At 54.9% G+C, this 12,832-nt stretch overlaps 1 protein-coding gene across 2 annotated transcripts in view; it reads left to right on the top strand.

The window, feature by feature from the left end:
* The window catches only part of GRIN2D (glutamate ionotropic receptor NMDA type subunit 2D), a 36,490-nt gene that overhangs the window by 4,168 nt on the left and 19,490 nt on the right, over positions 1–12,832 (top strand). For both annotated transcript variants that reach the window (XM_070450598.1, XM_070450597.1), the window contains 6 exons: positions 1,329–1,819; positions 5,298–5,917; positions 10,414–10,528; positions 10,946–11,157; positions 11,431–11,599; positions 12,159–12,312. In XM_070450598.1, the coding sequence (XP_070306699.1) occupies positions 1,355–1,819; positions 5,298–5,917; positions 10,414–10,528; positions 10,946–11,157; positions 11,431–11,599; positions 12,159–12,312 (1,735 nt within the window). In that variant the 5' untranslated portion in view covers positions 1,329–1,354. The remainder of the gene's footprint in view (positions 1–1,328; positions 1,820–5,297; positions 5,918–10,413; positions 10,529–10,945; positions 11,158–11,430; positions 11,600–12,158; positions 12,313–12,832) is intronic.

The raw sequence follows: 12,832 nt of genomic DNA, 5'->3' as shown, positions 1-12,832 counted from the left end.
CCCCTTCTGCAGACTCCAATCCCTCTCTGGGAACCAGAGGCCAGGCCCCCAGGGCCCTCCTTCCTCAAGACCCAGGAGCCAGGAGTCTGGGCTCCCAGCCCGACCACCCCAGGCAGCTAGTATTCAACAGGGGACATAGGAAGAGATGCTGTATTGCTTCTCATTTACCAAATTGCTCTGGGCTGGGAGCCAGGGACCCCCACCCCTCCCAGCTCGCCACAGCTGTGCTCCCCCCAACCCCAGAGCCGTCTGGACTGTGACTCTTTCCAGCTCTTATTGAGAGTGGAAGGACGGGGGCAGGGGTAAGGGGATGAAGATGGGTTGGGGGCTTGTATTCCAGGGGAGGGGTACGGTCATGGAGGCATTTGCTCCCTGCAGGATGGCCCACTAATTTCTTTCTCTCTCTCTCTCTCCCCCAACACACCTGACCCCTTTTCCCTTTCTCTCTCTCTTTTTTTGTTCCCCTCACTTTTTCTTCCTTTTATTTTTGATCCCTCCTGCCACTCGCCTTCCCGGCCTTCCTTTCATGTCTGTGCTGGGCACCTCCCTGGTGGGGGTCTTGATCTCTGCCTTGCCTCGCTATTTCTGTCTTCCTGTGTTTTCTCTCTGCTCTGCCTGCCTCTTCAATCTCTAATTCTGCCTGTTTCTTCATCTCTTGTGGGTGCGTGTCTTGTGGTGGCTGTGGGGTCTCTGTCTCCATCTTCCTGGGGTTTCTTTCCACCTTCCTCTCTTGGTCCAACTTTCGGGTTTCTCTCCTCTCTCCCACCTTCCTTCCTCTATCTCTGCATCTCTCCCGCCTCTCTCATTCCCTCCCTATTTCTGTCACCCGTCTTATCTCTCGCTCTGTTACCCTGAGCCTATCTGTCCCTGTCTGTTTCTCCTTCCATCTCTTTCCTCCATCCCATCAACTCTCTCCCTGACCATCTCTCTGTGGGTGTTTTCATCTCTTCCTATCTTCCTGGGTCTCTCTCTCTCTGCTCCTGTTCTGATCCCGTCTCTGCGGGTCTCTTTCCCATCTGGCCTGTCTCATTGTCCTCCCTTGTCTGTCTCTTCTCCCCACCTCGCTATCTTTTGTGACCCCATTACCCATTCTCCCTGTGTTTCTCCCTTCGCTTCTGTATCTCTCCCTTTGCCTCCGTATTTCCCTGTGTCTCTCCCTCTATTACTCCAACCTTTCTCCTATCTCCGCGTCTCTCCTTCCTCGTATCTCCCCTTCACCGTGTATCTCTCCTTGTCTCTGTCGTTCTATCTCTTGTCTCTCATTCCTGTCCCTCTCTCTGCTCCGCGTGTCCTCCCCCGTGTCCCTCCCCGGGCGCCCTCGCGCTCAGAGGCCGCCCGGCAGGGCCCGCAGGCGATGCGCGGCGCCGGTGGCCCCCGCGGCCCTCGGGGCCCCGCTAAGATGTTGCTGCTGCTGGCGCTGGCCTGCGCCAGCCCGTTCCCGGAGGAGGTGCCGGGGCCGGGCGGGGCCGGCGGGCCTGGCGGGGGCCCCGGCGGGGCGCGACCGCTCAACGTGGCGCTCGTGTTCTCGGGGCCCGCGTACGCGACCGAGGCAGCGCGCCTGGGCCCGGCCGTAGCGGCGGCCGTGCGCAGCCCGGGCCTGGACGTGCGGCCGGTGGCGCTGGTGCTCAACGGCTCGGACCCACGCAGCCTCGTGCTGCAACTCTGCGACCTGCTGTCGGGGCTGCGCGTGCACGGCGTCGTCTTCGAGGACGACTCGCGCGCGCCCGCCGTCGCGCCCATCCTTGACTTCCTGTCGGCGCAGACCTCGCTGCCCATCGTGGCCGTGCACGGCGGCGCCGCGCTCGTGCTCACGCCCAAGGTGCGCGCGACCCGTGGGCGGGGCTCGGGGGACGGGGGGCGATGCGGGGGCGGGGGCCTGGTCTAGGGGGCGGGGCCTGGGCCGGCCGTGGGTGGGCGGGGTGGTAGGGGGCGTGGCCAGTCCTGAGGGTCAGCCTCGCGAATGCGGTGAGGACAGATGTAAAGGTCAGGTCTAGGTAACGGGTGGGGCTGACTTGGAGGGACGTGATCTATAGGAGGAACTGAGTGTGCTGGGGAATCATCTAGAAGCAGGGTCTGAGGTGACCAGGCTATGGAAAGAGTTGAGAGGTTGAGGAAGCGGTGAATCGGGAGGGGGTGTCATCCGAGGAAGAGGCGGAGGCCGGCCAGCGAGGGGCGAGGACCGGGTGGGGGCCTGCCTGAGATAGCAAGTTCTGAGTGAGGGGTGGGCTCTAGGATCAGCGAGGGGGTGTCAACTGAAAAGAAATTGGGCTCAAAAAGGGGTCAAAGCTAGAGAGTAAGCAGGAGCCAGAAAGTCAGAGACGGTGACCAGGAAAAAGGAGTATTAAGTACCGAGGGACAGGGAGGGGCCCGGCCAGCTGAGCACGAGGTCTAGAGGTCAACGTAGAAGGACGGAATCATCTGGTGGAAGGATGAGTATGAGAAAGGGAGGCGTCCTTAAGTGAGTGAGCGAGAGAGGGGTAGCCTTGGAGCTAGGAAGTGGGGGAAGGCCAGTTAAGGAAGAAGTGAGTCAAGGAAGGGGCGGGGCTAGCTGGTGATGGGGGAGGCCAGGGAGGACAGGCCCTCTGCTCGGTACTAAAGGGGCAGAGTCTAGAGAGGAAGACGGTCTGGGGGTGGGATTTGGGCAGGGGAGGTACCCAGCTGGAAGGCGTGGAAAGCGAGAATCCAGAGAGTGGGCCTGGAAAGATGAAGGCCTCCCCCTTAGAGGCAGGCTCAGCCATTGAGAGGTCAAAGCCAGGAGCCTGCAGGGAAGGCAGGGGCAGAGGCTGGAGCTGGCTGTGGCGTGGAGAGAGGCCTGCCTCCCGAGGGCACAGGAGGGGTCAGCTGGAGTGGACTTCTGGTAGGGAAGGCATGATTTGAACAAGCCTGGTGTGCGGACTGAGAAGAACCGGGTCAGTTTAGAGGAGGCGTCTGAGAAGAGGCGGGGCCTATTCAGGGGTGGAGCCAGTGTAACTGAGAAGTGGGTATCGCCTGAGGATGGGGCCACCTGAGTGGGTGGAGCCTAAGTCTCCACCAATTCCCTGCTGTGAGGGCCGGCGGCTTTGTGACTAGATCTGTATTGCATGCCGGGACTCGTAGTTCTCTTCTGTCCCGAGCACTCTGGGAAAGACCTCTGTCCAACTTTCTTCTTCTCTTTGGCATGGGGTTGTCCAGAGAACTGTAGGCAGATCACCTGCGAGGTGAACTTACTACTTCCTGGCTGCCGCCTCCTTGGCATACGGAGAGATGTGGTCTCTCCTGCCTCAATGGCGGCTGAGAAGTGTGTGCCCCTCCATTTCATTGTCTGCTGGGCACTGTAGCCCATTGAGTGCATACCCGTTGCCTTCTGGGAAATGTAGTCCTTTTAGTGTCTTAGAGTGGTCCTCACAGTTCTATCTGTGCCCCCACTGAATGCTGGGAACGTGGTCCCCTGAATACACATTCAAACTGCGAAGGATGAGGGCCTCACAGGGTCTCATAGCATTCTGGGAAACCTCATACCCTCAGGACAAGTGCCCTAACCCGTGCACATTTAACCACAGGCATAAGCCTAGGGAAAAAGTCCACCTGCTCGTCTCATTGCATTACTGGAAGATTTATTGAAGACTGATTCTGTGCCAGGGTTCTGGGGAATACAGTTAGGGAAGGTTAAAAAAAAAAAAAAAGAGTCTCCGCTTTTACGAAGCTTGCATTTCTAATGAGGAGACAGACAAAATAAATAACAGACAGTGAAATCTGTCCTGGAGGAGAGGTAACGACCAAGTCTGTGGCTTCAGTAGACGGTGGTCAGGGGAGGCTTCCTGAGGAGGTAAAACTGAGCTGGACCTGAGGACGGAGGAGGGGAAGGAGCTGGGGGGAAAAGTGTCCCTGAGAAAGGTGACAGTGAAGGGCAAAGCCTTTGAGTCTAGAAGGAACCTGAGGTGTTTGAGGAAGAGCAAAGAGGTGGGGCTGGCGGGACATGAGGTCAAAGAGGCCACAGGGACCAGGTCATGTGGGGCTTTGTGAGCCACAGCGAGGACTTTGGCTTTGACTCTGACATAGAATTTTTGGAAGGTTTTCAACCAAGAAGGGAGGCGATCCAATTAATATTTTGAAAAGATCACTCTGGCTGCTGTCTGGAGAATGAAAGGTTCGAGAAAGGTAGTAGAGATGGATTAGGAAGCTGTTGTCATCTAGGCAAGAGAGTGGAAGCGGTGAGGGTCATGACAGGGGCCATAGTGAAGAATGAACAGCTGCAGTCATGTTTTGAACAGAGAAGTGAGAAGACTTGGAGATGGCCTGGATGTGGGCCCAAGGGCTGTCCAACAGGATTTTCTGCTGAAATGATGAAAGTAGTCTTCATCTACTCTTGTCAAATATGATAGCCACTAGCCATGTGAGCTGTTGTGCACTTGACGTGTGGTTAGTATAACCAAGGAACAAAATTTTATTTAACTTTGATTTCACTTGAATAGTCATGGGTGGCTAGTAGCTACCATACTAGAGACCACAGGAGACAATATTTAAACCCATGGGTTTGGATGAGATCACCAGGAAGAGAGGACAGAGAAGGAAAGAGTAGATGAGGGCACTCCTATGTTTAGAATTCTGACGGAGGAAGAGAGTCTAGCAAAGGAAACGGGAAGGAGGGGATAGGAAGATGGGAAAAAAAGCAGAGAAGGGCAAGCCTACTCAGCAAAGCTTCTTCCAGTTGGGAGAGGCTACCTTCAGCACCCTCATGGCCTGTTGGGAGATACAGTCCCTCTCAGTGGATGCTGAGAACTGTAGTTCTCTCCCAGGTTGCTCCCTGTGTTCACTAGGATTATGTTAGCTGCTGTAACAGGTAAACCCACTGACTTCTCAGTGGCTTAACTCAATAGAAGGTTGTTCCTCACTCATATAAAATCCAAACAGGTGTTCCTGATTGGAGTTGGCTCTCCTCCAAACTCTGACTAAGGGACTCAGTTTCCTCCATGCTGTGGCATTGTATTCCCCTAGATTCCTCCTTGGGGGCCTCTGCATCTGCCCTCGGACAGGGAGGAGTAAAGTGCATGGGCAGAGAGGTTTTTATGGATGAGCCTAGAACTCAGTCCTGAGGCTAAACCTAAGCCAGGTCTAGCTTTTTGCCCCAAGCAAGGAAAGAAGATGGGTTTGGCAAACAGCTAGATGTTGAGAGCTGTGATGCCCTTATCCACTGTTGGGAGACAGGTCCCCTCTGGATCCCTGGGAGCTGTGAGCCCCTCACTGGCTTCTGAAGATCAGCAGCTGGGAGCTGAGATCTCCACATGGAGGAGGCCTAACATCCTCCTCCTCCCCTGCAGGAGAAAGGTTCCACCTTCCTGCAGCTGGGCTCGTCCACCGAGCAGCAGCTTCAGGTCATCTTCGAGGTGCTGGAGGAATACGACTGGACGTCCTTTGTAGCCGTCACCACGCGTGCCCCTGGCCACCGGGCCTTCCTGTCCTACATCGAGGTGCTCACTGATGGCAGCCTGGTGGGCTGGGAGCACCGTGGGGCATTGACACTGGACCCTGGGGCTGGCGAGGCCGTGCTGGGAGCCCAGCTCCGCAGTGTCAGTGCCCAGATCCGCCTGCTCTTCTGTGCCCGTGAGGAGGCCGAGCCCGTGTTCCGGGCAGCCGAGGAGGCTGGCCTCACTGGGCCTGGCTACGTCTGGTTTATGGTGGGGCCCCAGCTGGCTGGAGGCGGGGGCTCAGGTGCCCCCGGGGAGCCACTTCTTCTGCCAGGAGGCGCCCCACTGCCTGCTGGGCTGTTTGCAGTGCGCTCAGCAGGCTGGCGGGATGACCTGGCCCGGCGTGTGGCAGCTGGTGTGGCCGTCGTGGCCAGAGGTGCCCAGGCCTTGCTGCGTGACTATGGCTTCCTGCCTGAACTTGGCCATGACTGTCGCGCCCAGAACCGCACCCATCGAGGGGAGAGTCTACACAGGTGAGTGGGGCTGGGCTGGGAGGGCTGTGGGAGAATTCCTGAGCCAGATCACCTGGGGTACTCGATGACCTCAAATGGGTCACCTTGCCTCTCAGAACTTCAGTCTCCTTTTCTATAAAATAAGTGAAATTATTGGCTCTCCTTTCTGGGATTAAATCAAGTGATTTGGAAAAAAACACCTGAGATACCGGGAGAGGATTACTGTATTTCATGATTTTAGCATGTGCATTTTTGCACAGTTTTAATGTCTTTGAAATCAAGACATGTCTTAACAGTTATTGCTTATCATGATTTCATGGGCAGTGCTTTTTTTTCCCCCTTCATTGTTGTAAAAATAGCAATACATCTAGTTGATAGCATCTTAGATTCGGTGAAATACCTAGTTGGGGGGCTTTCCTGGTGGCTCAGTCAGTAAAGAATCCACCTGCAATGCAGGAAATGCAGGTTCGACCCCTGGGTCGGGAAGGTGCCCTGGAGTAGGAAATGGCAACCACTCCAATATTCTTGCCTGGGAAATCCCATGGACAGAAGAGCCTGGCAAGAGTCATAAACGGGTTCCAAAAAGTCAGACGTGACTTAGTGACTAAACCACCATCACCACCCTAGTTAGTGTAGGAGCTGAACTTCAGTAACCAAAAGACCCAACAATGCAATGTCTCCAAGGTAGAGAGGTCTCTCACTTAACAACCCAGAGATCCATGGTCCAGGTTATCAGGAGACTCCATCATTCCATGTGGTCATTCAAGGGCCCAGGACCCTCCCACCTTGTTGCTCTGTCATCTTCCCATATGGTGGAAGCTGTGTCAAAGGGCATGTCTGAGTTCTAGCTCATGAAAAGGGGGAAAGACAGAAGGTGGAGAACAAGCCATTTCCTTTAGTCCAGTGAGGCAGATGGGATGAGTCTTACTTCCCATTCATGAGAACGTAAGTCACTTGGCAGGGGCATGAATTACTGGTTGTTTGTAGCCACATCCATGCAGATTGGCTAGACACCAATTCTGTTTGGCTAATGTCTGTGCCACACTGATTGTTAGAGTTTGAATATCACCTGCCCATGGCCTGGGTTAGCTGCAAGGAATATCAGGGAATATGGGGAATGTTGATTCTAGCTGGACAGGGGTGTACCCAACTGACACACTACTGTTTTAAATTATTTTATTTGTTCACACTACTCTTTTAGATGAGGGGACCAGGGTTTGGTGAGAAACAGCATCTCGACCCTAGGAAGCTTTGGGAGTTTGGTGACAGAGCAGTGGAAAGAGAGGCCTTGGATACTGAAATGAGGATGAGCTGAGTTTGGGAAGAGGTGACGGGTGGGGAAGAAAGCCTAAGGGAGGAGAATTGAGAAGTGGTGATTTGGGAATCAGGATCCAGGGACCAGATGATGAGAGAAGCCTCCCTCGTTCATAAATACTTACTGAGCGCCCGCTAAGAACTAGGGCTCCTGCTGGGACCTGGGAATGCAGAGATGAATAAGACCGTGGACTTCTCTTCAAAGAACACAGGGTCCTGTAGGGGTAGCAGACAGGGACGGCATAATGACAACACAGCATGATACTTGCAATAATGGAGGTTGCATGGGCTTTGTGGGAGCACCATGGAGGAACTGCTAAGCCAGAACATTTTGGGTCGCAGGAAGCAGAGTCTCATTCAAGTTTCCTCGGGGAAAATGGGGTTTATTGGAAAAGATAAACACACACAGAAACTCAGACATCAGGAATTTGAGGCCAATTCCTCAATTCTAGCTACTCTTTCAATTATTTCTGATTCTTTCTCTCTCTCTCTCTTTTCCCTCCCCCTGTCTATCACTGTCTCCATCTTCATCAACATCTCCATCTCTTTCTCTGCCTTGTCTCCCAGGGGGCAGTTCTTCTCCCTGTCCAGTTCTTCTGATGACCCAGAATTTCTGTTCCCTCATGATACTCATCATTTCAGCCCATCGTGTCTGCCATGTGTGTGTGTGCTAAGTCCTTTCAGGCATGTCCAACTCTTTGCGATCCCATGGACAGGCAAGGATACTGGAGTAGGTTTCCATGCCTTCCTCCAGATCTTCCTGACCCAGGGATTGAACCTGTGTCTCTTACGTCTCCTGCATTGACAGGCTGATTCTTAACCACTAGCACCACCTGGGAAGCCCTGTCTACCACCCATCCCTCCAAATCTCACAGCTACCTTTCTCCCAGGAGAGGAATTGGGTTGGCTCCAGTCAACATTCCAGACTAGGCTACACAAGTTATGGGTCAGCCTGTGGGTTCAGGGAAGTTTCCAGGAGGAGGTGGTATCTAAGTTGAGACCCGAAGAATAAATTGCTCATTCATTCATTCGCTGAAAAGCCCTTTATCGAGAATCTGCGATGTGCCAAGCCCTGCTTTATGCACAGAGTATAATGTTGAACAAGGCCTCTGCTCTCACAGAGCTCACAGTCTCATAGGCGAGACAATCAGTGGACAGGAAAGAAAGGAGAAAAACATCAATGGGTAATAACTTCTGAGATGAAAATAAAGCAGGCAGAATGTAATGAGAAATGCCTATGGTGCTAGGTTAGACGAGGTCGTCAGGAAAGGCCATTCTGAGCAGAGGAAATTTGGAGGTTAAAAAAAAAAATGGATAAAGAGAAAGAGCCAGGGGAATTCCCTGGTGGTCCAGTGGTTAGGACTCCATGATATCACTGCGAAGGACCTGGGTTCAGTCCCTGGTTGAGGAACTAAAATCCTACAAGCTGAGCAGCACAGCCAGAGACAAAAAGGTAGACAGAGAGAGACAGCCAACTATTGGAAGATCCGAGTGAAGAGAAGGGAGAGGGAACAGAAGGTTTAAGGGCCCTGGGGCTGGAAATGCCTGAAATAAAGCCAATGTGTCTGGAGCACAGTGGGCAAGCGGGCAGAATATGATGGAGTGACACGCGGCCCAGCGTAGGTAGGGCATTTAGGCCAGGTTAGGGATTTAGATTTGACTTCAAAGGCAATTGGGAGTCCACCAGAAATAGATAATTCAGGGAGGGAAAAGAGCATTGTGCAAAGGACCAGAGGGGAGAAAAACTTGGGGCAGGTTGGTGGGACCATAATAGCTCAGGGTGGATAAAGGCAGGCGAATGTAGATGTTGGGGGTGATGAGGCTGGTTAAGTGAAGGGGGGGCACGTCACAAGGGCCTTTTTTTTAAAAAAAGAAAATTTATTTGGCTGTGCCAGGTCTTCGTTGCAGCAAGTGGGATCTTAGTTCCCTGACCAGTGATCGAATCTCGGCCCCCTGCATTGGGAGAGCAGAGTCTTAGCCACTGGGCCATCAGGGAAATCCCTACAAGGGTCTTGAATGCCAGGTTGAGAGGTTCAAACTTTATTCTAGGGCATTCAGGAGCTATGAGTGGGCTCTGAGCAGGAAAGAGTGGAGTCAGTTTGGGGTGTAGACAGACCCCTCTGGGGTGGGTTCTGATTGGAGGAGAAAGATTGGAGGCTAGAGGCAAAGTAGGAGGCTGGGGTGGGGTCTTGGAGGGTTGTAGGCACAGAGGAGGGCTGGGGCAGAGATATCCCTGGGGCAGGAAGGATGGAGTTTGAGGACTGATGCCCTGCATGGGGGTGAGGGAGGGGGAGTGGGGGGGTGAGGATGGCAGCTGAGGGTCTGGTCCAGTGACCAGGGTGATGTGACAAGCATTCAGAGTACAGACTGCCGCTGTATAGTAAAGATACTTGGGAGTCCAGAGCCCCTCCCAGGGCTTCTGTCCAGAAGGTACACGTGAGCTGAGTCTTGAACACCTAAAAACTAGTCAGGATGAGAAGAGAATAAGGGTTTTTTGTTTTTTGTTTTTTTTCCTTTTGGCTGCACTGCCCAGCATTTGGAACTTCCCTGACCAAGGATTGAACCCTCACCCCCTGCAGTGGAAGCTTGGAGTCTTTTTCCTTTTTCCAAGGGTTTTTTCCTAGACAGAGAGAAAAAGTGAATGTGTCAGTTGTGCCCAACTCTTTGGACCCCACGGACTGTAGCCCACCAGGCTCCTCTGTCCATGGGATTTTCCAGGCAAGGATACTGTAGAGGTTTGCCATTTCCTTCTCCAAGGAGATCTTCCCAACCCAGGGATCGAACCCCGGTCTCCTGAACTACAGGCAGATTGTTTACCAACTGAGCTAGGGAAGGCAGAAAGAAAAGCACCTACAAAGACCTAGAGCTAGGAAACCACTTGAGGTGTTTGGAGGACACCCCACATACAGTGTGATGGGGCAGGGAAAGGGTTTGGGTGGAAAGAGTGACCGTGGGAAGTGATCAGAGATGGGGCTGAGAGGCAGGTGGAGCCCTGAGATCACCAAACCCAGGCTAAGGGTCTGGGACCAGGCTGCCGGAGGAGAGTGCCTGGTGAAGAAGGGGCATATTTGGGTCTTCAAGAACTTGGAAGAGAGATTCGAACTGGGGAGTGGGGTTGGTCAGTAGCAAGGGGACTTTCTCTGCCTTCAGGTGCCAAGGTCCAGTCCAGGGCCCCAAACGTCCCCTCCCTTCCTCCTGGGCAGGTACTTCATGAATATCACCTGGGACAACCGGGACTACTCCTTCAATGAGGACGGCTTCCTTGTGAACCCCTCCCTGGTGGTCATCTCCCTTACCCGAGACAGGACGTGGGAGGTGGTGAGTCCCAGTGCTGACCTCAGGCACAGGCGAGGAGCGGGACTCCTGGGTCCTGGGGAAGAAGCAATGAGGACCCAGACTTCTGGCAGAGGTGGTGGCTGAGGCCCTGGGCTCTGGCCTCTGAGGGAGGAAAGGGCTGAGAGCCTGAGATTCCAGGTGGTCAAGGAAAGAACTGGGAACCCAGACCCCTGGGGTCCTGGTAGAAGAAAGCCCAGCATCCTGGGCCTGAAGGGTTTCCAGGTCCTGGGGAGAGATGGTGGGCGGGGTGCGGGGTGCGGGGTGGGGGGTGTTCCAGACTCCTGGATCTGAGGGAGAAGGAGCTGGGAGCCCGGAGCTCTGAGGAAAGAGGGCCAGGAAGGCCAGAACATTCTGGAAAGTTCCCCCTCAGGAAGCCTGAATCCCCTGCTCTTGGCCAAGGTGGGCAGCTGGGAACAGCAGACTCTCCGCCTCAAGTACCCGCTGTGGTCGCGCTATGGCCGCTTCCTACAGCCAGTGGATGATACGCAGCACCTTACGGTGGCCACGCTGGAAGAGCGGCCCTTCGTCATCGTGGAGCCCGCCGACCCCATCAGTGGCACTTGCATCCGAGACTCTGTGCCCTGCCGGAGCCAGCTCAACCGCACCCACAGGTGACAGCCTGGGATCCAGGAGTTCCCGTTTCAAAACCCTCCCCTGCAGTCTCCTATAGTCCTGCCCCGCCCCACCCCACCCCACCTCCCTTGGGACCCGGAAAGCCTTCCAGCTGGGTGACCTTGGACAAGTCACGTAATTCCTTGGAGTCTCAGTTTTCCCAGAAAGCGACGCCCACCATCGTTTTAGCTGCTGCTCGTCCCCCTCTCCTTAAGGTGTGGGGTGGGGGTGGGGGTGTCCTCAATGTTCCCGAGCCTGATCGCCCCCCGCAGCCCTCCGCCCGACGCCCCCCGCCCGGAAAAGCGCTGCTGCAAGGGTTTCTGCATCGACATTCTGAAGCGGCTGGCGCAGACCATCGGCTTCAGTTACGACCTCTACCTGGTCACCAACGGCAAGCACGGCAAAAAGATAGACGGCGTCTGGAACGGCATGATCGGGGAGGTGAGGTGGGCGGGGACAGGGCGGGGACCGAGACGGGGCAGGTGGGGAGCGGAGTTAGGACCAGGTCCCGGCCGAGGAGCTGCTGGGTCGGGGGTCGGAACCGGGAGGCGGGGACCAGGAGCAGTGTCTCCGAGAGACGGGCGGGACTACGAGGGCACGCTGCGGTCTGGGGGCGTGGCCAAAGCGGCCACGCCTGGATTTGAAGAGGCGGAGCCACGAGAAAGGCCCACCTCGGTGGAGGGGCGGGGCCAGGAGGAGGGACCTTGGGGCGGAGGAGGCGGGGCTCGGAGAGTGGGACCTTAGAGACTAGGGAAAGGGGGCGGGGCCAGGAGGATGGAGCCCCCAAACCTCCTGGGGCTTGGTGGGGCAGGAGGATGAAGATGGAGGCCACTTCTTCCCACTCTTGTTCTCTCACCTCCGCCTTCCCTGCCCGACTCTGCCTGCATCCCCCTCATCCACCCCGCTCCCCTCCTAGCCCTCTCACCCTAGTCTTCTCCTGGGACCTGTCTTTGTCCAGAGCCACCGGCTTCCCTCACTCCTTCCCCGTCCTCACCCTCAGGTGTTCTACCAGCGCGCAGACATGGCCATTGGCTCCCTCACCATCAACGAGGAGCGGTCCGAAATCGTGGATTTCTCTGTGCCCTTCGTAGAGACCGGCATCAGCGTCATGGTGGCGCGGAGCAATGGCACAGTGTCGCCCTCAGCCTTCCTCGGTGAGCAGGGGCTCTGGAACGACGAGTCAGGAGTGGGGCGGAGCCGCTGTGTGTCTAATTCTCATCTTGCTATTGCTTGTACCAGCAGGGTGACTCAGGTGAACCGAGGGCCTCAGTTCCCTGATCTGTAAAATAGGAGAGTCTCCCCAACCAGAAGCAATTTTCCCATACATCTAAGAAAGTCTGAGCTTCAGGAGTCTTCTCCTACACAACCCCTTCAAAGCCCTGTACCCGGTCTTGTCCTCATAATCGTGTGTACTTTTTTCTTAAAGAGAATCCTCCAAATTTTTTAAGCAACAGGCCCTGCAAAACCCATCTTCCCCTGTATATAAGTATAAGATGAGAAAAAGAGATGAGCACGTGCCTTGTCAAACAGTGTTTACTGAGCAGCTACTATGTGCCAGACTTTGGGCTGCACACAAAAGTCTGCCCTCTAAGAGCTATGCACCAGTCTCACAGGGAAGACCAAAAACAATCTCTTAAAGGGAAACATAGACCAGATCATTTCAGATGGTGGTAA

Source organism: Odocoileus virginianus, chromosome 20 (genome assembly GCF_023699985.2).
Source record: "Odocoileus virginianus isolate 20LAN1187 ecotype Illinois chromosome 20, Ovbor_1.2, whole genome shotgun sequence".
In the NCBI taxonomy this organism is placed as follows: Eukaryota; Metazoa; Chordata; class Mammalia; order Artiodactyla; family Cervidae; genus Odocoileus; species Odocoileus virginianus.
The sequence above is the reverse complement of the archived record's forward strand: the minus strand, read 5'-3'. Positions and strand labels throughout refer to the sequence as shown.